The sequence below is a fragment of the Oncorhynchus keta genome, chromosome 22, assembly GCF_023373465.1.
Source record: "Oncorhynchus keta strain PuntledgeMale-10-30-2019 chromosome 22, Oket_V2, whole genome shotgun sequence".
In the NCBI taxonomy this organism is placed as follows: domain Eukaryota; kingdom Metazoa; phylum Chordata; class Actinopteri; order Salmoniformes; family Salmonidae; genus Oncorhynchus; species Oncorhynchus keta.
The window spans coordinates 19193812-19217858 of NC_068442.1; the positions used below are offsets into that span (position 1 = coordinate 19193812).

General features: G+C 45.8%; 2 protein-coding genes across 2 annotated transcripts in view; one reads left to right on the forward strand and one right to left on the reverse strand.

The window, feature by feature from the left end:
- LOC118370939 (serine/threonine-protein kinase WNK1-like) overlaps positions 1-15972 on the forward strand; it is a 51707-nt gene extending 35735 nt beyond the window's left edge. Inside the window, 21 exon segments of the mRNA XM_035756178.2 lie at positions 195-283; positions 479-698; positions 931-1032; positions 1135-1471; positions 1597-1766; positions 1925-1975; positions 6644-6721; positions 7634-7713; positions 7886-8045; positions 8412-8528; positions 8727-8855; positions 8933-8984; positions 9078-9209; positions 9453-9704; positions 9706-10406; positions 10599-10649; positions 11028-11650; positions 11857-12050; positions 12268-12417; positions 12595-12803; positions 12973-15972. Coding sequence (XP_035612071.2) covers positions 195-283; positions 479-698; positions 931-1032; positions 1135-1471; positions 1597-1766; positions 1925-1975; positions 6644-6721; positions 7634-7713; positions 7886-8045; positions 8412-8528; positions 8727-8855; positions 8933-8984; positions 9078-9209; positions 9453-9704; positions 9706-10406; positions 10599-10649; positions 11028-11650; positions 11857-12050; positions 12268-12417; positions 12595-12803; positions 12973-13329 — 4254 coding nt within the window. The 3' untranslated portion in view covers positions 13330-15972.
- A 100-nt stretch (positions 15973-16072) lies between these two features.
- rad52 (RAD52 homolog, DNA repair protein) lies at positions 16073-22972 on the reverse strand. The gene is made up of 11 exons (XM_035756180.1): positions 22852-22972; positions 21605-21701; positions 20914-21015; positions 20659-20752; positions 20428-20495; positions 18344-18462; positions 18160-18235; positions 17803-18083; positions 17452-17654; positions 16532-16801; positions 16073-16293 (listed from the first exon to the last, which is right to left on the reverse strand). The coding sequence occupies exons 2-11, from the start codon at positions 21662-21664 to the stop codon at positions 16232-16234; spliced, it is 1335 nt and encodes a 444-aa protein (XP_035612073.1). The 5' UTR covers positions 21665-21701; positions 22852-22972; the 3' UTR covers positions 16073-16231.
- Positions 22973-24047: the final 1075 nt, after the last annotated feature.

The window sequence follows — 24047 nt, forward strand, 5'->3', positions numbered from 1 at the left end:
CGCACTTTTCTCTGTGTGGTGTTTTGGAAAACCATGTTACATCTTCTGATGGAAAGATGCACCATAAAACACTTGTAAGCGTAAGTTCCATCGCTATTGGGAAACCAGGAAGTTAGAATCACGGAAAAATAATCTTTCTATGTTGACAATGTGTGGGTTGTTGACTGGGAGTTGTGTGTGTGTGTGTCCTATAGGGGGTGAAGCCGGCCAGCTTCGACAAGGTGGCCATCCCTGAGGTGAAGGAGATCATCGAGGGATGCATCAGACAGAACAAGGACGAGAGGTCAGCTCACATTCTGTTCATTTAGCAGACACTCTTACCCAGTGTGATTTCTGCGAAGTCCAGCTATAGAGTCACGGATGCAGGGAGAGTATTCCTACTCATGCACTCAGGACCTTCTCAAAATGAGACGACTTTAAAGGGGTTTTGTTGTGTCAAAAATATCTCTGTCGATTTTACTCTTCCCGTCTCTCCTAGGTACTCGATAAAGGACCTGCTGAACCATGCCTTCTTCCAGGAGGAGACCGGGGTGCGTGTGGAGCTGGCTGAGGAAGATGATGGGGAGATGGAGGCCATCAAGCTGTGGCTGAGGATAGAGGACGTCAAGAAACTGAAGGGGAAGTACAAGGAAAACGAGGCCATCGAGTTCTCCTTCGACCTCAGCAAGGACGTCCCCGAGGACGTGGCCCAGGAGATGGTGGGTGACGACACAATGTCCACTTCAGAGAGATATTGACTGCACCCCTAACGGCACCATATTATCTATATAGTGCATTACTTTTGACCAGGGCCAATAGCGAATAGGGTGCCATTTGGGAGTCTATTCTTACTGATTATTTAGGAATCTTTCAAGTCCTAACACTTCCCTGGTCCCCTGTTCTGTTCTCTCTGTGTGTGTGTGTGTGTGTGTGTGTGTGTCTCTGTCTCAGGTGGAGTCTGGCTACGTGTGTGAAGGGGACCATAAGACCATGGCTAAGGCCATAAAGGACAGGGTTTCCCTCATCAGCAGGAAGAGGGAGCAGAGGCAGCAGGTCTGTACCAGCTCAATGGAATCTTAGTTCTGAATGTAAAATTTTATAATATTGCAATCAAATTAATTAAACTGAGGTGATCTTGATGTTATGATATTGAAGGTGAGAGAGGAGCAGGAGAAGAGGAGGCTGGAGGAGGAGCAGGGTCAACGACAACAAGAACAACTAATACTACAGCAGCAGCCCGGCACAGAGGCCTCCCAGCCAGGCCAACAGGCTGCCCCCTACCCCCAGCCACAGCCCACCCAGCAGCCACCACAGCCCAACCTGCAGACGACACCCGACATCCCCCCTCAGACGGCACAGCTGGGGCCCCAGGGAGTTCCCTACATACCCCAGTCTACAGGGCAGCTCCCAGTCCCAGTATCATCCCAAGTTCCAGCCCAGCCAGAGTCAGAGGTGCCAGAGGTGGACCAGTACCCGCAGCAGATTGAGACAGGTCTGTACGTTCTGCCTGGCACATTTTTTTTGGTTGCGCTCAGTGCTCTGTAGTATTGACCTAGTCTTAATCTAGTGTTTTTACTATCAATTAATAAACCTATTCTTTAACCCTCCCTCTTTCAGCCAATCAAATAACAGATAGTTCCTCCATCCTTCCCGAGATGCACCTGGTTCAGCCGGTGGTGTCATACAGCTCTCTGCCCTGTCAGCAGCCTCAGCCAGAGGCCCCATACCCACAGGCCACACCCCCTGTCCAAACCGACCAATCGCAGCAGCAGACGCAGCAGACCATGGTGAGTGTCATTATCGTGGCACGCAATGCATTTAATATATTCTTACAGTAACAGTACCCAACTCTTGTCTCTGTATGTACAGTATAATAGAAACTACATCTGACTTTCTCTCTCCCTCCTTCTATCCTCTCTCCTCCTCCCTCTGTCCTGTTTGTCAGGTGGTTCCTGCTGCCCAGACTGCCACTGTTGTCCCTGGGGCTCCACAACAGGTACACATCTCCATCACAGCACACCACTGCTGTTCCTCAACTGATCATAGATGGAAACACCATGATGAGAGGTTCTTGTGGGCTGTTACCAAAAGACCAATGTAGACATGTTTTTGAAAACAATGGTGGACCCTCTCCCTCTTTCTTTTGGTTTCTTTATGCGTTCCTTTCCATCGTCTCTCTTTTTCTTTCTTCAGATGCACTGGTATCCCCCTCTTCTTATATCTTCCTCTCTTTTCCTCTCTATCAGCCCTCTTGGTCTCTGTTCCTTCCTTCTGCTCGCCTCCCTCTGTCTCTCGTTTTTTCCACCTTTCCCTCTCTTACCCTTTGTTGTATTTTGTTTGTTATTGTAGTATGGAGGTTACTGCCACCCATCGCTTCCCCCTCAGCTATATAAAAACCGTCCCTTGTAAACGCACACCTCTTCCCTCTACTCTCATACCCACAGCCCCCCTCTAAATTTGCAGTGCATTCAGAAAGTATTCAGGAACCTTGATTTTTTTTCCCACATTTTGTTACGTTACAGCCTTATTTTAAATTGATTAAATTATTTTTCCCTCAATCGACACACAATAACCCATAATGACAAAGCGGGGGGGAAAAGAAGGGGAAAAAAGGATAGTAATTTGAATGTATTAAAAATAAAAAGCTGAAATACCTAAATTATTTAAGATTTCAGACCCGTTGCTATGAGACTTGAAATTTAGCTCCGGGGCATCCTGTTTCCATTGATCATTCTTGATGTTTCTACAACTTGATTGGAGTCCACCTGTGGTAAATTCAATTGATTGGACATGATTTGGAAAGTCACACACCTGTCTATATAAGGTACACAGTTGACAGTGCATGTCAGAGCAAAAACCAAGCCATGAGGTGGAAGGAATTGTCCATAGAGATCCGAGATAGGATTGTGTCGAGGCACAGATCTGGGGAAGGGTACCAAAACATTTATGAAGCATTGAAGGTCCCCAAGGGCACAGTGGCCTCCATCATTCTTAAATGGAAGAAAGTTAGAACTACCAAGACTGTTCCTAGAGCTGGCCACCTGGCCAAACTGAGCACTCGGGGGAGAAGGGCCTTGGTCAGGGGAGGGAACCAAGAGCCCGATGGTCACTTTAACAGAGCCCCAGACTTCCTATGTGGAGATGGGAGAATCTTCCAGAATGATAACCATCTCTGCAGCACTCCACCAATCAAGCCTTTATGGTAGAGTGACCAGACAGAAGCCACTCCTCAGTAAAAGGCACATGACAGCCCGCTTGGAGTTTGCCGAAAGGCGCGTAAAGGACTCAGACCATGAGAAACAAGATTCTCTGGTCTGATGAAACCAAGATTGAACTCTTTGGCCTGAATGCCAACCTTCATGTCTGGAGGAAACCAGGCAACATCCCTAGTGCCAGGACCGTCTCCTAAAGTTGATTCAGCTGCCGGATCAGGGCACCATCAGTACAGAGCTTGCTCAGGAATGGTAGCAGGCAGGTGTGAGTGAATCTGCACGCACAGTGAGGCAAAGACTTTTGGAGGATGGCCTGGTGTCAAGAAGGGCAGCAAAGAAGCCACTTCTCTCCAGGAAAAACATCAGGGACAGACTGATTGGACTGCTGAGGACTGGGGTAAAATCATTTTCTCTGATGAATCCCCTTTCTGATTGTTTGGGGCATCCGGAAAAAAGCTTGTCCGGAGAAGACAAGGTGAGCGCTACCATCAGTCCTGTGTCATGCCAACAGTAAAGCGTCCTGAGACCCTTCATGTGTGGGGTTGCTTCTCAGCCAAGGGAGTGGGCTCACTCACAATTTTGCCTAAGAACACAGCCATGAATAAAGAATGGTACCAATACATCCTCCAAGAGCAACTTCTCCCAACCATCCAGGAACAGTTTGGTGACGGACAATGCCTTTTCCAGCATGATGGAGCACCTTGCCATAAGGCAAAAGTGATAACTAAGTGGCTCAGGGAACAAAACATTGATATTTTGGGTCTATGGCCAGGAAACTCCCTAGACCATAATCTCATTGAGAACTTGTGGTCAATCCCCAAGGCTAGTGGACAAACAAAAAACTACAAATTCTGACAAACTCCAAGCATTGATTATGCAAGAATGGGCTGCCATCAGTCAAGATGTGGCCCAGAAGTTAATTGACAGCATGCCAGGGCAGATTGCAGAGGTCTTGAAAGGGAAGGGTCAACACTGTAAATATTGACTCTTTGCGTCAACTTCATGTAATTCTCAATAAAAGTCTTTGACGCTCATGAAATGCTTGTAATTATACTTCAGTATTCCATAGTAACATCTGACAAAAATATCTAAAGACACTGAGGCAGCAGACTTCCTGTGAAAATTAATATTTTTGTTATTCTCAAAACATTTGGCCATGACTGTATATGTATGTGAATGTGTGTATATATGTTTTATATATATCTATATTATATATCTGTATGTGTATATATATATATATATATATATATATATATATATACACACACACACACACACACACACACACACACACACATAGATATATACACATACAGATATATGTGTGTGTGTATATATATATATATTATATGTGTGTGTGTATATATAGATATACACACACACACACACACACACACACACACACACACACACAGTGCCTTGCGAAAGTATTCGGCCCCCTTGAACTTTGCGACCTTTTGCCACATTTCAGGCTTCAAACATAAAGATATAAAACTGTATTTTTTTGTGAAGAATCAACAACAAGTAGGACACAATCATGAAGTGGAACGACATTTATTGGATATTTCTAACTTTTTTAACAAATCAAAAACTGAAAAATTGGGCATGCAAAATTATTCAGCCCCTTTACTTTCAGTGCAGCAAACTCTCTCCAGAAGTTCAGTGAGGATCTCTGAATGATCCAATGTTGACCTAAATGACTAATGATGATAAATACAATCCACCTGTGTGTAATCAAGTCTCCGTATAAATGCACTTGCACTGTGATAGTCTCAGAGGTCCGTTAAAAGCGCAGAGAGCATCATGAAGAACAAGGAACACACCAGGCACGTCCGAGATAAAGTTGTGAAGAAGTTTAAAGCCGGATTTGGATACAAAAAGATTTCCCAAGCTTTAAACATCCCAGGGAGCACTGTGCAAGCGATAATATTGAAATGGAAGGAGTATCAGACCACTGCAAATCTACCAAGACCTGGCCGTCCCTCGAAAGACCTGAGACTGGGACGGAGATTTGTCTTCCAACAAGACAATGATCCAAAACATAAAGCAAAATCTACAATGGAATGGTTCAAAAATAAACATATCCAGGTGTTAGAATGGCCAAGTCAAAGTCGAGACCTGAATCCAATCGAGAATCTGTGGAAAGAACTGAAAACTGCTGTTCACAAATGCTCTCCATCCAACCTCACTGAGCTCGAGCTGCTCTGCAAGGAGGAATGGGAAAATATTTCAGTCTCTCGATGTGCAAAACTGATAGAGACATACCCCAAGCGACTTACAGCTGTAATCACAGCAAAAGGTGGCGTTACAAAGTATTAACTTAAGGGGGCTGAATAATTTTGCACGCCCAATTTTTCAGTTTTTGGTTTGTTAAAAAAGTTAGATATATCCAATAAATGTCATTCCACTTCATGATTGTGTCCTACTTGTTGTTGATTCTTCACAAAAAAATACAGTTTTATATCTTTATGTTTGAAGCCTGAAATGTGGCAGAAGGTCGCAAAGTTCAAGGGGGCCGAATACTTTCGCAAGGCAGTGTGTGTGTGTGTGTGTGTGTGTGTGTGTGTGTGTGTGTAATCTGTTTTTGCTTTGTCATTATTCTGTGTAGATTGATGCGGGGGAAAATACTATTTAATCAATTTCAGAATAAGGCTGTAACATAGCAAAATGTGGAAAAAGTTAAGGGGCCTGAATACTTGCTGAATGCACTGTAAATGTTTGATATCAGATACTATATTTCATAATGGCTTTCTGCCAGAAGTCAATGAGCTCTTGATAAATTATCTGTACAGTTGCCATTTTCTCCAGGTGCTTCCTATTAGCATGTATTTTGTCCATTGGTTATTTTCCCTTCTGTTCCGTATACACATGCTTCTCTTACTTCAGAAAGGAATGTATCACAACTTTGTTCATTTGCTAAATGTATCTTGTTCCCTTTCGCTTGTTAATGTCCACACTCACCAAAAATGACATTCGGTAGCTACTAACTATGCTTGTATAACTTGTTTATTGTTCACTTGTTCGTGCTCATTTTGTTAGCATTTTGGTAATAGAGGCCCAATGGCCTTTTCTTGCGTTTTAGCGCCCCTTGTGTGCTATGCCGGTAATACTGTAAATCCCAGGATGAGAGCAGGACGGTATGACAATATGAAAATCTGGATACCCCCCAAGCCTATTGTATGGTATCCTTCACGACTTTTTGACTAGAGTAGGAAGTGTGTGTGTGGTATAATCCATGCTGTAAGACCTGTACTGAAGTTATATGAGACTGATTTATAGTGTTGCTATGTGATGCAGTAGGTACATTCCTGGGGGAGGAATAGTGGGTTTGTTTGAGGAGCAGTGTGTTGGTGAATAGATAATGAAGAGATTGTCTTGTCTGCAGATATGGCTGTTTTGATTTGTCTCTGTCTCTTCCACTCCCTCATCTCATCCTTCCCGTGCACCTCCAGCAGCCACAGCCAGTGGGCAGCACTGCACCTCAGAGCACAACACTACCACCACTCCAGCCTGGTGCCCAGCAAATACAGGTGAGACATACACACTAGTTCACAACAAGCCCAGCTTACGCTCTTACTAACGCTAAAACAGTCCCAAACAAGGACACAGCATGTATTCCATCTATTTGTATCAGGCTAGTACAGTCCTGTCATTCCTTCTCTTTTATATTCTTTTGCTCTTTTTTTCTATTTTTATGACTAACCCAGTGTTTCCCAAACTCAGTCCTGGGGAACCCAATGGGTGCATGTTTTGGTTTTTGCCCAAGCATTTTACATCAGTGATCAACTGATCATCAAACTTTGATCATTTGAATCGGCTGTATAGTGTCACGGCAAAAACCAAAACGTGCACCCATTGGGGTTATGAGGACAGAGTTTGGGAAACACTGGACTAAAAGCTCCGTGGCTCTACTCTTTCTTTCATACATTCCTCTTGCATGCTGCTGCTTCTTCCTGCATGGCTGTCAGTCATGGGCCAATGAACTGAGCCCTCCTATCCTATCTCCTCCAATCAACGCAGAGCATCTCTACTTCCTCTATCAGGCTGCAAACCTCTCTATGCCGCAGGTACACACAGACCAGGGTTAACGTGTGGGTGTGAGTGAGATGAGTGTTGGTTGTTTGGCTGCCATGTGATGGTATTGTAAGGAGCCTACAAACACACATACAAAACATGTCCTACGAGAAGTACCTTCAGTGTGTGTGTGTGTGTGTGTGTGTGCTCAAAGCATTTCCAATTACTCGGTCAGATCACACACCCTTGCGGTCAGATCACACACCCTTGCGGTCAGATCACACACCCTTGCGGTCAGATCACACACCCTTGCGGTCAGATCACACACCCTTGCGGTCAGATCACACACCCTTGCTTTCATGCTTGACATGACATGGTTGTAAAGCTCCTTTTAATGAACAGTGTGTGTGTGTGTGACAATGTTTCAGGCCTCTGTGAGTGTATCCCAGCCGGCGTCAGCAGAGAAGGCAGCAGGCCAGACAGTGCTGGTGCCTCAGTCTGTGGAGAAGTAAGGCATCACATCAGCTTTATACCTAGCTCACACCAGAAAGCATTTTCTGCTACTCAATATGTTCTATTGAAAATACATCTATATACTGTATGATACAGCCCTTTGTTCCTTGTGATGTCTCTCTCGCTTTCTTTTTCTTTCTTTCTTACTTTATTTCTTTCCCCCCTAGTTGCCTTTCGAACGTGTCGTCAGGTTTGAGTGACGGGTTTGAGGGGACATCAGATGGTAGACACGAAGGGCGCTCCATGAACAAGCGGCACCAGCAGAACTCTGTACGCAGCCACTCTTGCCACGAGAAAACCGCCAAGGCCAAGCTCATCGTCCTTAATGTAAGAGTCACATGGTCAGACTTTCACCTCAACTCAATGTCTGTCTGTCTTCATCTATGTGGAGCGCTCTGTCCCTGGCTCGCACAGAAGTCACACACAGACCCCACATGGCCACCTTCTATCTCCTCAAGCCAAAATCCCAGTCATTTTCAACATACCCAGGTTGTCCATAAATACTGGTTGGAGGATTTTAGATTTCCTGCTAATTCCCTTCGGATTCCGGACAATCTTCTAACCGGCATTTCAGAAAAAGTTACCAGAATTACAGGAATTTTGCAGCCCTATTGGCCTCTCACCCGCTCTCTGTGTCTACAGACGTCTGGTCGTATTTCAGCTGGTGTCCTCTCTCTGTGTGTCTGTTTTCAGATCTCCAACATGGGAGACCGGGTGGCAGAGTGCCAGCTGGAGACCCACAACAGGAAGATGGTCACCTTTAAGTTCGACCTGGATGGAGATAACCCTGAAGAGATCGCACGGATCATGGTAAGGATGATAAGAAACAAAAAAGCACTGATCTGAGTTGTATTGATCTCTTCCCCCAGGTCTCTGTAATTGTCAAGAGTAAAGAAGTTAGATGTATTTGTTTTGTAGCTCCACGGGTCTCTTTCCACAGGTGGAAATGTGGATTTGATAGGCATGAGTTTTTGTATTATTGTAGTTAAATGTATATCCTTCTCTCAGGTCCTGAGTAAGTTTATCCTGGAGAGCGAACGCAAGTCGTTTATCGAGCAGGTCCGGGAGGTCATCGAAATGCCGGGCGATAAAGGAGAGGGCATGAAGGAAGGCTGTGCTCAACCGCCCTTCACTCAGGTAACATACTACACTACCCACCCACTAACTCCTAGGCAGCCTTTAGTTGACATGGTGTTGTCCTTCTCTCTCCACAGATTGTGGTAGATGACCCCTTACAACAGCGTGACAAGCCCACTCCTCTGTCTGGTAAACATGCACCTACACATTTACTATCTCTACTGAATTATGATTGTCTGGGCTCCACCTCTTCACCCCTCACCTCTCACCCCTGTTGCCTAGGCGTTGCAGCTCAGGTGGTCCACTCTGCAGGCCGGAGGTTCATCGTCAGCCCTGTCCCAGAGTCCCGTTTGAGAGAGCAGTTTTTCGGCCCTCCCTCGGCTAACACCTCATTTGGGGACGAGCCCCATCCAGGTGAGAATGACTGGAATCTCTGGGCCATAGAGTGCAACCAGAACTCACATATAGAATGTTAGAACTCTGTGTTCCAAACATGTGCCCCACTTCCAACCTTGGCATGTTTGAGAACTCTAAAACATGTTGCTTGATGCATTTACCAACATTAGTGTGTTTGACGTCATGATGATAAATGACTTGTTGTAAGTGCCCAGGTTATGTAAGTGACTCCTCTCTCTGTGTACCTCCCCGCTGCCCTAGTGAGTCTGGGCCTGTCCCTGTCTGCCCCCTCAAGCCGCCTCCAGCAGGCCTTCACTGAGATGAGGGAGATGCATGGGGGAGAGACGAGCCACCTGCACAGTCCCCTCCTCCCAGGCTGGTCTGCACCCGTCCACCACCCTGCCTCATGTCTCTGTCATCCCCTCTGGGTCCTCCTCTCTTCCCCCCTCCACATGCCAAGTTTCAACCGGGAGGGGGTCTCCAACCCAAGTTTCAGCCCCTGCACCTGCTTCCAGTGAGCTAATCCCACACCCCCAGCCTGGCTGCCAAGCTGCCCCCTCTCAACCTGCTCCTGCCCAAATCACATTCCCCCCTTCAGCTGCTCTCCAGCCCCCCCAGGCCACCTCGTCCTCTTTCCCCCCAGCCTCTGCCGATCAGATGGGCAGCAGCTCTGCCCCCGTCTCTGGAGCTCCACCCAGTAACTCTGGGACTGTGACCAGCTCAGAGCAGCACCCTATTCCTGTCCTGTCCTCTCAGACCATCCCTGTGTCCATTCCTGTCACTCTGCCCACCTCCTCCCAGTCTCAGCCTGTCCCTACCTTTGTCCCTGTAGCACAGCCTGCAATGGCCCCCACCCATCTTCCACCCTCTACCCTGCCCTCCCAACCGTCCCAGCTACAGCCAGGGGACCCTGATGGGGGAGAGTCCCAGTCCAAGGCCCCTGGTATAGATGACATCCATGCCCTAGAAAAGAAGCTGCGCTCCCTCTTTAAGGACTCTACTTCCGCTGACACTGGCAACCCTGAGACCACCTCTTCCTCCACAGAGACCATCTCCCCTCCTCATCTGGCAGCCCTGGTGCCTTCCTACAACCTGTCCCTCACTTCAGGGGAACAGGGAGTCCCGGGCCCCCCCCTCAACCCAGGACAGGGCCTCACACCAGCGGAACATGCACAGATCCATCCAGAAAAGCATGGCCAAGCCATCAGAGCGCAGGTACAGTAGAGGGAACTCTGATTGTCCAGTGACTGATAAGATATAGTATTTGTACTAAATGCTTTTTTCAGTTGTAACTTGAGAGATTTTCTCCTACCTTGATAATAATGATTACATCTTTGTGTGTGTGTGTGTGTGTGTGTGTGTCTGTGTCTGTGTCTGTGTCGTATGTATCCTGATGTCTTCGAGCAGGCAGGCACCCCTACCTTTGAGCAATTGCCTCCATTCCCAGTACCAAACCAGGTTAGTCCTCTTTTGAGAAGTTTTAAGTTATGTACTGTAATGTTGAGTTTTGTAGATGTGTGGAATAGGTGAATGTCATCTTTGAGTGGTGTTTTTATAAAAAATAACAAATAAATGTTATTTCACCTTTATTTAACCAGGTAGGCCAGTTGAGCACAAGTTCTCTTTTACAACTGCGACCTGGTCAAGATAAAGCAAAGCAGTTCGACACATACAACGACACAGAGTTACACATCACATTGCTTGTTCTTGTGTTATCTTCCCTATATTAGTTGCGTTAGTTATTTTGAATGTTTTCTGAGTGAGTTGTGTTGGTATGTTTGTTGCTGACATGTCTCGTGTGTGTGTGTGTGTGTGTGTGTGTGTGTGTGTGTCCAGTCCCAGCAGCCTCTTGGTAGTCTGGACGGCCAGCTGAGGAGAGCTGTGAGCCCTGAGACCATTCCAGGGAGCATTAGAGCAGCAACGCCCTCCACAGGGGTCGTCAAACTGGGACGCTTCCAGGTCTCAGAAGCTGGCGCCGGCAGGACTCCTGACCCCTCTACCATCGCCTCCTCTTCCTCCCTCACACCCTCTTCGTCCTCCTCCTCTTCTTCCTCATCTTCCTCCCTTTCCAGCCCAGAGAACACCCTCCACCGCTCCTCCTCCCTCTCCAAAGGAGTCTGGAGTGGAGACTCCGTAGATGGGCTCACTTCTCACTTCCAGACGCAGCCCGCCACCATCGGACGCTTTCAGGTGACTGCCAGTGTCACACCCAGCCCCAACTCTGTCTCCAAAGTGGGCCGGTTTTCAGTGACGCCAGCTGCAGCCAATACCACGGCTCCTTCGGGATCTAGCTCCTCCCATCAGAACGGCCCTTCCTCTTCAACAACTTCTGACCCCTGTAGCTCCGCCTCCACAGGGAACAGAGGTTTGTTTAATCATTACATGACCAGCGACAACGAGGACGACTCTGGGCCAGAGGACGAGGCCTTTGAAAGGGAAGTCAGCCACCTCCGAGAGAAGTATGTTACCTTCACTCCTCCAAGATGTAACCTGTTTGTTTGTTTGCTGTTTTGGGCAATATTTCTCTTTTATATGATTTTAAATTTCAATGGGATCACTTACTAGTGGTGTAAGAGAGAAGTGATGACTGTTGTACTGTATTTGTTACAACCCTGCATCACTCTGCCCTCCTCCTCTCTTCCTCCACTCCTCCTTCCCTCCACAGACATATGATAGAGAGCCAGACCCTCCACTCCCGTCACAAGGAGGAAATTGATGCTCTGTTCACCAGGCTGGGTAAACCTCGTCCCTCGGCTGTCCTCTCCCCCTCTGTGGCCATGGCCGGGGGCAGACGCAGGTCCAAGACCAAGGCCAGCAAATCAGCCCGCAGCAGCACCCAGCCCGGTCCCTTGCACACAGGTAACACGAGTTGTGATTGGTCAGTCCAGCTGTCTGTATCTAGTGAGGGACTATCTGCACACTGCTGAATGGAAATTAATTTACAAATGTTCGACTGCAAGCAACGAGTAATCAGTCAATATTAAAGGGTAGAGACTGCTAGCTTAGAAGGGGTAATATGATCAGGTGTTTCTCTCCACTCCTTTCTGTGGTTGATGTTGGTGTGTGTGTGTTTTAGGAGACCAAGTCACAGGCCAGATCTCCCCAGAGTCCTCCTCTAAGCAGTCATCTCGCCCCACGGCAGGGCTCTCTGAGCCAGGCAGCCGGACCTCCTCCCAGAATCTCAAACTCTCCCCCTCCTTGCCCAGCCTCAGCACCTCCACCATGGGTAAGCAAACCCAGCGGCACTCCTATTGTCTATGCTCCTTCACTACATGTTTTAGAAAGACAAACCCACATAATATTCATCAAACCAAGAGATGATACATCTCCAGAAGAGAAGCCAAACTTGATTTGAGAAATGAGTTGGCTTCCCAGGTTGAACTCGTCTCTGTGTGTCTTCCAGGAGTGAGTGGGACCAGTTCAGACAGTGGAGCGAACACCAGCCAGTGCCAGCCGTCAGGCCCCAACATGGCCCCGGCTGTAACACAGAGTCGCAAGGGCACATTCACAGACGACCTGCACCTGCTAGTTGACAACTGGGCCCGAGACGCCATCAGCCTCTCCCACGGCAAGAAAGGACCCAAGGGGACAGCCCAGGGACCCGGACACGACGTAAGGCCTCATGACTCAGTCTAAAGACCAGCCATAATCTGCCAATCTATTTTTTTAGCTCTATTTTACATGATGAGGTTTACTTTTTTTTTGCTCTCTTAGTGTTTTTTATCTAACTAACTTCCCCTTATTCCTCTCCTTCTCTCCTGTCCCCTCTTCCTAACTACAGATCCCTCTACATATCCCTCCTCAAGCCAACATGGGCCGAAAGTTTTCTGCCCCTGGCCACCTCTGCCCTACTACCCACCCCTCCACCAACTCCTCCATCCCCCTCTGCCCGCGTCAGGGCTCTCTGGGCACCGCTGCCCAGGTGTTCGGCTACGGCCCATCCACCTACAGCACCCCCCAGTGGGCAGGACCTACAGGTCCCTGTCAGGTGGGCCTCCTAGCCTCCACCCAGCCGCAGGCCCAGTACCAGCCCCAAGCCCCCTCCTCGGCCTCAACCCCCCTTCAGCAGGCATTCCACGTGGGAGCCACTCAGAAACCTGTCGGCAACCCTGGAGGCCCCAACCTGAGGCCCACGTAGCCTGGACCTGGGTTAGTCAGGCTGGGCTGAGGGCAGGGAGGAAGAGCGCTATAGGACAACTACTAGCACTCTGGTGTTTTGTTCTGTTTCGCTTATTGGTGAGGTGGAAAAAAAAGAAGAGGAGACTGTGGTCCTGTCAGACGAAAAAAGAGGTCTGTCTGTTGGTTGGAGGGAGATTTCAACACATACCCATAGCACACCAATCACACCTTCACTCCTACCAGGGCCCAGTCTTTTCTGCCAATGGCTGTGGAAGCGGGCTGTGACATTTAGGTTTGTCCAATGAAAGCCATTGACCCAAGAGCACAAACGGCAACAGCCAGAGACGTCTGTTGAAAGCACCATTGTGACCATTCCCTTGAAGGAGAGGATAGGGCGGGACAACTCTTAATCACTTCTTGACTGTAACTGGCCTTGAGCTTAACTAGGACAGAATTTAGAAGATGGAGAGAAACTCCACCAACACACACGCACCTCCTAGCCCTACTGTCATTGGCTGAGATTCGGGGGTGTTGAATGGTATGGGAAGCTGTCTTGGTGAGAAACGGATGAATTGTGGGTATCAAGTTTGTATAAAGAAAGTCGAGAGAGACACAGTATGTAGAGAAGGAAAGAAGAGGTGGAATGAGAGTGAATGGAAGCCGGTATAAGGTTTTACTGGATAGTGGTTACCCATATCATCGCCATACAGTAAGATGCAATAATAGCATTGTGGGGAAAGGAGTGAGTCCCTGGCCCCGTGTAACAGTGGCCTTCAACCCCTAAATGCATGTGCACATTTTCTTTGTATAACAAATATTTCTTGTCCTAGGTTATGATTCCATGGTTATATTTGACTATCTGTCCCTCTGAGATGTTGTGCCTGACTGATGGTGTTACTTTCTTATTTGAGACCTGTTAGCGTGAGTTAAGTAACAGACCTGTCTGTAGATAGTTTATCATTATCTACTTCCTGTCATGTCCATGCTTTTTGTTTTAGCCTGACTATCCATGAGTGATTTTGGTTTACGCTTTAGAGACTGGTTAGGCTTATCAACTGTTTGAGTGGTTTGAGTTGTAGGCTTCAGCAACTGTGACAATTTGGTTTGGGGTTTTAGACTTTAGCAACTGTGTCGGTTGTCTCACCTCACCACCTGGTGTACTGTAGTCACTCTGATAAGCAAGGCTATGGCCCTCGGTACATTCCTGAGACTATCTATAGATACTACTGGTATATTATCTAGCAGTGAATGGGGCATGATGTTCACACAGACCGTAGAAATGTCAACTTTTCACAAATCTATCCAACCTTATTTCCTGTTGTTGTCATATTTCAAAATCATGACAAATTGTCTGGGGTTCCCTTTCTGTGGTTTATTTAAATACAAATACAAGATGCTCTCTATGGACCTGTATTCAGCCATCAGATTTTGATATTTCACTAACTTAAGTGTTGTTGAACAACATGTAGTTAAAGGAATATAACGTGCAATTGCAGGGTTATTATTGGTATTGTACTCTGTAACAGCAGAGTAGTCCTGTGCTTCTTCAGCTCTTATCATACACCACCCTGTCTTTTTTTGTTTTACTGTGTGTATATGTCTATACATGCAAGGTACATGTGTTGCATTTAAATAATGATTCCATATAATGCTCATCACCATAGTACTATGTCTTGCGATTTACCCACGTACACACACGGACAGCCCTGTAAACTTTCAGAACTCTTTAGTGCTTCACATCCTCACTACTGAGAGATTACACCATAATGACCGAGCCCTACTGTTCTTTCTGATGGACTAGAGTCCAGTGACTGAAAGACCAGTTAACTGCCGACCTGTGAGATCCATCAAACGGCCATAGACATCGGTAAATGTTTAATGTGAAAGTTAGACATAACTAAAGAAGTCTGTCAGAAGAGGCAGGTGAGTCTTATAACACAGGACTGACTCATGTAAAGCAGAGCTGTGGTCACCAAAAACCAGCATTTGTGTTTTAGTTATTGAAAAAGGGTATGATTTGTCTAAGTGGGTCGTCTGAATGAACGTAATCAGTACAGTATTGCATAGCAGCACTTGTTTTCAACAGATGAGCGAACTCAACTGTTGTCTGGTGTCTTTTCTCTCCATTGGCACCATTCTCTTGCTTCTTTGCCACCTTACGTGATGAGTGCCATTCCCCTCAATACAGTGACCTCACCCACTCCTGGTTTGAACTACTACTTTAACTTCTCTAGAGAATAATAAGTTACTGCAATGCAGAATATGCAATGTTTAATAGGGACCAAGGGGGAATGTTTTCATGCCGACGGTTACTTAGTGTTTTTGATATTGGGAAAACTGAAATCCTGCTTTTTTTCTATGAGTCCACACAAAGTGCCGATCTTGAATTGCTCGTGTCAATGTATCTCAATATAATATTGGCATCTGTTTCCTGAATTCTAACTGGTTTTAGACCTTTGGCTTACCTACAACAACCCACTGTACAGCACAAGCTACTAATCACCCAATTATCCACAAGTGGTGAAAAGATTCTATAATTGTCTCCTTAGGCTACTGACATTTATTTCATGTTGTACTCGTCCCTATTTTCTCTTGCTCTAATGACTAGCCTACTCTGGTTGTTTTTTCACGTTGTACAAAAATAAATAAATGCAACAAATCATATTGCTTCATCTTTTACATGCACCAAGTAGACCTACTTCTACCAATGAGGTTGGTGTGGCCATGATATTCAGAACAAATGTTACAAGTCAGAGAAATAGTCCAGTTTTTTGAAAGGCAAACAGAAATCCCTCATTTTATTTACAAAACCCATAAACAATTCTTTACATTTAGCAGCAAGAAGAGATGCCCATATCAATTAAAATAAAAATGAAGACTTGTTGGTAAAATGGCTTTTAGGTGAGTGAAAAAGCCTTTTCTCAAGTGTCCAGCTTGCGTTTCTTCATGTACTGTCCTGGTCGAGATGGGCTGAATGCCTCACCTGTGACAAGAAAAGGCAATTAATAATCTAGAAAATGCTGTACCAATTACAAGAATGTTTCTCAAACTGGTTAAATTGAAGGTACTTCGCTAGAATACCTGATTCAGCTAATCAAGGTGTTGATGAATCGGATGTGTTAGTTAAGGTCAAACAAAACGCAGCATGCCCAGTAGTCCCCCAGGACCAGGGTTAATGATGTCCACTGTTTTAAAGCAGCTCATTCATTACCCAGTCTCACCTGTCCTGTCAGATGTCCTAGGGTGCTGGTTGTGATACTGGGGTTGGTTTCCCCCCTGTACTTGGCCGTGTGGTGGGGGCTCGTGGGGCCTGACGGGGGGTCGTAGGGATGGTGAAGCCCCTCTCTGAGGGGTCTTACTGCGGGTCAGCATTTGGTGACTACCCCCTGGCGTGCTGGGTCGTAACGAGGATGATGTTGATGAAGGTCCACCTGCTGGGGCCTCCAACTCCTGGATGCCGTCAAGAGTGAAGTCCCACAGCTCTGGGTTATCTTGGGGGAACGATGACAAGTGTTTTAACAAATATCCAGTATATTTGTCACACTATGGGGATTTTATAGCCCCTAGAACAGTAACAACTAGAAGCAGCCACAGTATTCAGGTACACATGAAACAGATGCCAGCATAGGGAGGTAGATTTCCGCAAGACATTGTAGATATGTGTAATCTGAATCATTTTCAGAGTAGTTCCCATTCTTTCTACTTGAGCCCCCTGGTGGTGGTTTACAGTACTGGCAAGATACTCATCCCTGCTGCAGGGTTCTTTGTGTCCACTAGGTGTGCTGTAAGCCATGGTGGTCTTTGTCCCTGGTCAGGGGTGCTAAACCTACCTGGAAGGAGAGAGGTATCCCATTCCCAAAGAGCATGGCAACACTAGTACAAGATGAACAACCACAGTCAAAGAACATGGCTAACAGAAAAACGCCATACTGCATTAAAACAGAACTTAGGACATTTCTTGCTAACACATTTTATGGTCCTCCACAGTGCACGACTTGGCCTGAAATAGGTGCCGGAAATCATTTTGGGTACCGGCACTGTTTATATTTTAGGTGCCGGTACTCAGCTCCGGTGAGCTCCTGCCCAAGTCAAGCACCGGTCCTCCAAAATATTGTATTTTCTTGCTTGCTTATTGTCTTACCATGAGCTCCACTGGGTGCCTGTGCAATAGCTGTGTCTGGGCCCTCTGTCTTGAGCTGGAGCAGAGGTTGTCCCTGCATGAGCTTTTTCGCCTCCATCTCCTGGCGGAACTTCTGCTGCAGCTGCTGCTGCTTGAGCTTCCTCTGCTGCTTGGGGTCTGTGTGGGCGTCAGAGAGACAGAGATCCTCCACATCTGATAAAGACCTGAAGGAGGGAGGACGTGAGGGATAGAGAGGATAAGAAAGAACAGAGGTAAGAGTTTGGGTACACGGAGGAAATTTAGAGACAGACACCTCTAATAAAACCAATACACAAGAAAGGTTTGACAGTTAGTCATCTGGCTGTTGCTCACCTGACAAGATTACAGCGCTTGTTCTCACTGTCTGATGGAGCTGAGGGGGCTACTGGTCCAGAGGCAGCAGTAGGGGTGTGTGAGAGAAAGGTCCTGGCTCCCCCTCTGTCCCCGTGCTCCCCTGGGGGAGCCTGGTTGTGGGCCCTGGGCTGCTCCAGTGGTGCCCTCCCTGACCCAGGCCCAGCACTCTCCCACCGGGCCAAGCTAGACAGCCGGGCCTTCTCCACTGATGGCTCATTGTCAGAACGCTTGGTCTGGGCTGGGTCCAGAGGGGGAGCAGGCTGGGAGAGACAGAGACAGTGAACACTGGAAAGGGTGGATGGATGTAAATGACAGTCGACAGGAACAGTATCTAACCTGTTTAGGGATCTTGTTGATGGATATGAGGTACTCTTTATTCATGATACAGTTCCCAAGGGCGTTTCCAAAACATCTGGAAGAATGGGGGATCAAATATCAGAACTATAACAAACTCAGACACCAACACACGCACAGTAAAAAGTAGTTCATGGTACATTCAGTGTAGTGTCTCCCCCTGTACTTGAGTGCTCTCTTCAGTCCATCAGTGACCGCCTCTTTCCTGGCCTTCTCCAGTGACAGGGCCTTGGACTTTTGTCCCTCGCTCACCCCGTAGCCAACGTCCTCATGGAACGACCCGTCCTATGGGGAGAGAGACACACCAAACACACTTAGTAATACAGTAAGTGTGTGAAATACATTATAGTAAAAAGTGTGAGTTGACACACCCAAAATTGTAGCGATGCTAACAGAGAGTAAACGGTATTAAAAAAACAAAAGTTGTACATATGCTACTATAGACACTGAGTGTACAACACATTAAGGACACTTGCTCTTTCCATGACATAAGACTGACCAGGTTAATCCAGGTAAAAGCTATGATCCCTTATCGATGTCACTTGTTAAATCCATTTTCATCATAGGTACACTTAAACTATGACAGACAAAATGAGAAAAAAAATCCAGAAAATCACATTGTAGGATTTTTTATGAATTTATTTGCAAATGATGGTGGAAAATAAGTATTTGGTCAATAACAAAAGTTTCTCAATACTTTGTTATATACCCTTTGTTGGCAATGACAGAGGTCAAATGTTTTCTGTAAGTCTTCACAAGGTTTTCACACACTGTTGCTGGTATTTTGGCCCATTCCTCCATGCAGATCTCCTCTAGAGCAGTGATGTTTTGGGGCTGTTGCTGGGCAACACGGACATTCAACTCACTCCAAAGATTTTCTATGGGGTTGAGATCTGGAGACTGGCTAGGCCACTCCAGGACCTTGAAATGCTTCTTACGAAGCCACTCCTTTGTTGCCCGGGCGGTATGTTTGGGATCGTCATGCTGAAAGACCCAGCCACGTTTCATCTTCAATGCCCTTGCTGATGGAAGGAGATTTTCACTCAAAATCTCACGATACATGGCCCCATTCATTCTTTCCTTTACACGGATCAGTCGTCCTGGTCCCTTTGCAGAAAAACAGCCCCAAAGCATGATGTTTCCACCCCCATGCTTCACAGTAGGTATGGTGTTCTTTGGATGCAACTCACCATTCTTTGTCCTCCAAACACTAAGAGTTGAGTTTTTACCAAAAATATCTATTTTGATTTAATCTGACCATATGACAGTCTCCCATTCTTCTTCTGCATCATCCAAATGCTCTCTAGCTTCAGACGGGCCTGGACATGTAATGGCTTAAGCAGGGGGACACGTCTGGCACTGCAGGATTTGAGTTCCTGGCGGCGTAGTGCGTTACTGATGGTAGGCTTTGTTACTTTGGTCCCAGCTCTCTGCAGGTCATTCACTAGGTCCCCCGGTGTGGTTCTGGGATTTTTGCTCACCATTCTTGTGATCATTTTGACCCCACGGGGTGAGATCTTGCGTGGAGCCCCAGATCAAGGGAGATTATCAGTGGTCTTGTATGTCTTCCATTTCCTAATAATTGCTCCCACAGTTGATTTCTTCAAACCAAGCTGCTAACCTATTGCAGATTCAGTCTTCCCAGCCTGGTGCAGGTCTACAATTTTGTTTCTGGTGTCCTTTGACAGCTCTTTGGTCTTGGCCATAGTGGAGTTTGGAGTGTGACTGTTTGAGGTTGTGGACAGGTGTCTTTTATACGGATACAAGTTCAAACAGGTGCCATTAATACATGTAACAAGTGGAGGACAGAGGAGCCTCTTAAAGAAGTTACAGGTCTGTGAGAGCCAGAAATCTTGCTCATTTGTAGGTGACCAAATACTTCCTTTTCCACCATAATTTGCTAATTAAATTCATTAAAAATCCTTCGATGTGATTTTCTGGATTTTTTTTCTCATTTTGTCTGTCATAGTTTAGTGTACCTATGATGAAAATTACAGGCCTCATCTTTTTAAGTGGGAGAACTTGCACAATTGGTGGCTGACTAAATACTTTTTTGCCCCACTGTATGTACTATAGATGCTCCCAACTATTTAATGGGTAAACCTAAAAACCAAATGTTGGCACCGCATTGCCGAACAACACACAACTCATTGCACCCTCCCTTGAAACACACTTCCAAAACTGGGAAGAGCCAACAGTGGCACTGTAGATTTTAAATAACAATGGTTGACTTCTCTGCCCATCACCCACCTTCAGTTGGACTTTGACAAACGCACTGACTCCAACGTAGAACTTCCCATTGATGAGGTCAACAAAGTCTGTGAGGGGACAGTCCGTTGCTGTGTTGTGACTGTGCATTACACTGACACATTCATATACAGTACCCAGTGGGTCATAAATAAATAATAAAGGTTACACTGAAGACAGAAGTAAGTTTCTAAATATACGGTTTAATAGCTAGCGATGCTCCAGCTCTCCTACCGACATTCTGCTGGGAGATGGAGTGAGACCAGCCGTTGTATCCAAACATCTCATTGGCCAGGCTGATCACACGGTGCCCCTCGATGTAACACACCTGCAACAAGAACAACACTGTCTTTAGTTCCAAGCGGGCGTTTTAGTGAGTAAAGGCTGATGATGAAGTGTGTACTTATTGGTTAGTTTTCTCTTGGGTGGATTAGGATGTAATTCGAAGTTGTTTTCAACAACAAAAGAGTTTGTGTGACTTGGCCTTGCCTTCTGGCCCCCTCCAGCCATCCTGGAGCTGATGTATTCAGGTCCCAGCTTCTGTCGCAGTGCATTCTGGACTGCCTGGTACTCCTCTGCAGTATAGTTATACTGGAAAGATAAAGTCTTGGTTGAGGTTTGCTTGCCATTTTAAAGCAAAAAGGTCAGTGTTCTACACTGTTTTTATCCATTTGGATGGATAAAAAAGTCTAAGGTATTTTCTATAGTCTAAAGAGTCTTTCTTATCTTGCATCTTAAAAGATACACTATGCAGAAACCACTACTAAAATTCTAAGTTTGCCTAATTTCAGTTTGTGACAAAACAAGCATAGTACAATGATTATTTATAGTCTGCACTATCTAAACCACTGTGAAATATATTTTCCATAACCTAAAATATAGTACTTTCAGAAGTACTTTTAAAGTAAAAGCTGCTAAAACTAAACTTAGTTAGAAGCATAGCAATAGTTCACAACAGATCTACAGCTTCTTAGACTTGCTTTCAATGAGAATGGCAGATCTCTATTTCTATGTGAATTTGGTAGGGTCACCCAGAAAGTGACATACTGCAGCTTTAACTGATCTGAAAACAAAGGATGGATGACGAATTCCCTTGTCCAGTTCTTTCACATCAGTGTTTACATGAAAGGATAGAGGATTTGGAGCCACTTTAGACTACTGAGATGCACCACAAACCTACCTGCCCGAAGCGCGTGTTGAAAGCTTGGCTGCTCTTGTCCTCCTCTGTATCATGGTGCATATTTTCAGTCTCCAGTTTATCAATACTGTGGCAGGTGCTGCAAAAAGTGTATGACAGTCAATCAAGTCCTAACCGGTTGCATGAAGGCCTGGTATGGGAATTATTCCATCCACGACTGCAAGGTCCTCCAGCGGGTGGTGAAGACGGCCCAGTACATCACTGGGACCGTGCTCTCACCCATCTAGGACATCTCCTCGAAATGGTGGCTGTAAAAGGCCCGCAGCATCATAAAGGACCCACGGCCACAAGCTGACAGTCTCTAAGCATTAAATTGTGGGGGGAGAACGGCTCATAATAATACCTGGAACGGAATTACATCAAACAGGTGGAAACCATTTGTTTCATACCATTCCACTAATAACGGTCCAGCCATTGTTTTTATTTAACCTTTATTTAACTAGGAAAGACAGCTAAGAACAAATTCTTATTTACAAAGACGGGGAACAGTGGGCTAACTTGTTCAGGGTCAGAACGACAGATCTTTACCTTGTCAGCTCGAGGTTTCAGTTACTGGCCCAATGCTCTAACCACTAGGCTACCTGCCGCCCCTGAAAGATGCACTACCACGAGCCCGTCCTTCCCAATTATGGTGCCACCAACCTCCTGTGCTTCCTGTATTAACATTATAGCTACTTGTGGTTCAATGTGTATTCTATTCTTACTGAGCCAGTTACTTTGTTCGTATTGTTATACATGTGTTTCTTACTGTTAGTGTCGAGAATGACCCTGCAAGTAAGCGTTTCGCTGGACGGTGTTTGCCATGTGTATCCAGTACATACGACTAATAAAACGTATCCAGCTGTATTACTGTCCAAAAAGGCAACGTACCGTTAGAAAATGTAAATGCTGACATAACGAAGTGCGCAGAGTTTGCAAAACTAACTCGATACTTTGACCTTAATAAGCAAGCATTTCGCTACACTCGCAATAACACCTAACCATGTTGTTTGTGTAGGTAGGTGACCAATACAATTTGATTTGAATAGTTACAATGTAGCTATCGCTTTGACACAAACTGCTCATTTCTGGAACGTGTCTAGCTAGCTAACGTTAACTAGTTGGCTCGCTATAACTAATTGGCTAGCAGTTGTTTTGGCATACATTGGCCGATGACAAATTAGCTAGCTATGAGGTGAAGCTGTATTATTCACAAACGTTGGAAAGTTAAGACATGTTCCGTAAATTACCTTAGTTTAGAGCGTGTTTAACTTATAGCTAGCTACAAAATATTGTATTTCCCGCTTGCCCCTGAGTCGACGTTTGAGTGACGCATCTTCTTCTTCTTTAAGGTTTTATGGCAGACTACAACCTATTGGTGTATTGCCGCCACCTACTGTATGGGGTGGTAAAACAACCACCTCACTCCTTCTCAGGCGCCTGTGAGGACAGAGCATTCATCTATCTACAAGTCTCCTTGTAATGTCTCTGCTGTAGAATCTGAGTCCCAAAAAAACGCTCAGCCGCACTCACAACAATGACTATTCTTTCTGATTTCCTCTCTGTTTGCGCGGGACAGTTTATAACCAATGTAATACATGCTACAAAGTCCAAATTCATAACATGCAACATGTCAGGATCCCTCTGTTGACAAGGAACATCATCTGGTGTCTCTACTCCTACTACCATTACTTCTTTAACGTCACTCCACTCTTCTCACCACCTCTGGACAGGACACATGATGGACAGCCCTTATTCTTGCCAGCTGCGTCTCCTTCACCCTAACAGGGCACTACAGAAATTCAGGTGCACAATTGCAGCATACGATACTCCTCTCATCTACATACACTTGACACATGGCCAAATAATTTCCTTTTTTCACATTGCATGGGTTTGGTCATGACTGCTCTCACAGGGTATCTCATAAAATACATGTGCACACACAAGACACACAAATCCACTTCATCTGCTGTAATAACAAACTGTTCAAATGGTTATTGTATCTTCAATTTGTCTCCATGTTGCGTGTCGACAAAAAAATGTAGACAAAAAAAATGTGCTCTACAAGCCGCCATTACCCGTCCTGAATTTTACCCTAGCCAAACCCCCCGCTTGGTTCATTTGTCATACGCGAGTTAAGTGGGTTTGTACAATATTTTTAAGGATGTTAGGATTTGTGCATTCATGTCCTAAATTAATCATCATCATCATCATTAATTCATATGTCATTGTTTTCAGTCACATAGATAGCTGTATATGTGAAAAAGAAATAACCTCAACCTTTGTCAAAATAAAAATATTTATAATCGCAGTTTCTCGCCCAACCTTGTGCCAACTGGCTGCACTAAAGTGACCCCCGTCATTCGTGTCATGATGATGTGACAGATGGCACAGAGGAGAGCCCTCTCTGCTGTGCTTAAACTGGGTGAGATTGGGGTCAATGCTG

Excerpts from the sequence above, each read along its gene's own strand:
- rad52 (XM_035756180.1), bottom strand. The coding sequence starts at position 21,664 with ATGCACCATGATACAGAGGAGGACAAGAGCAGCCAAGCTTTCAACACG. Across the intron at positions 18,236-18,343 it reads GGACTGAAGAGAGCACTCAA|ATGTTTTGGAAACGCCCTTG; the intron begins GTACAGGGGGAG and ends CCATTCTTCCAG. Across the intron at positions 16,802-17,451 it reads GGCACCCAGTGGAGCTCATG|ATAACCCAGAGCTGTGGGAC; the intron begins GTAAGACAATAA and ends CGTTCCCCCAAG.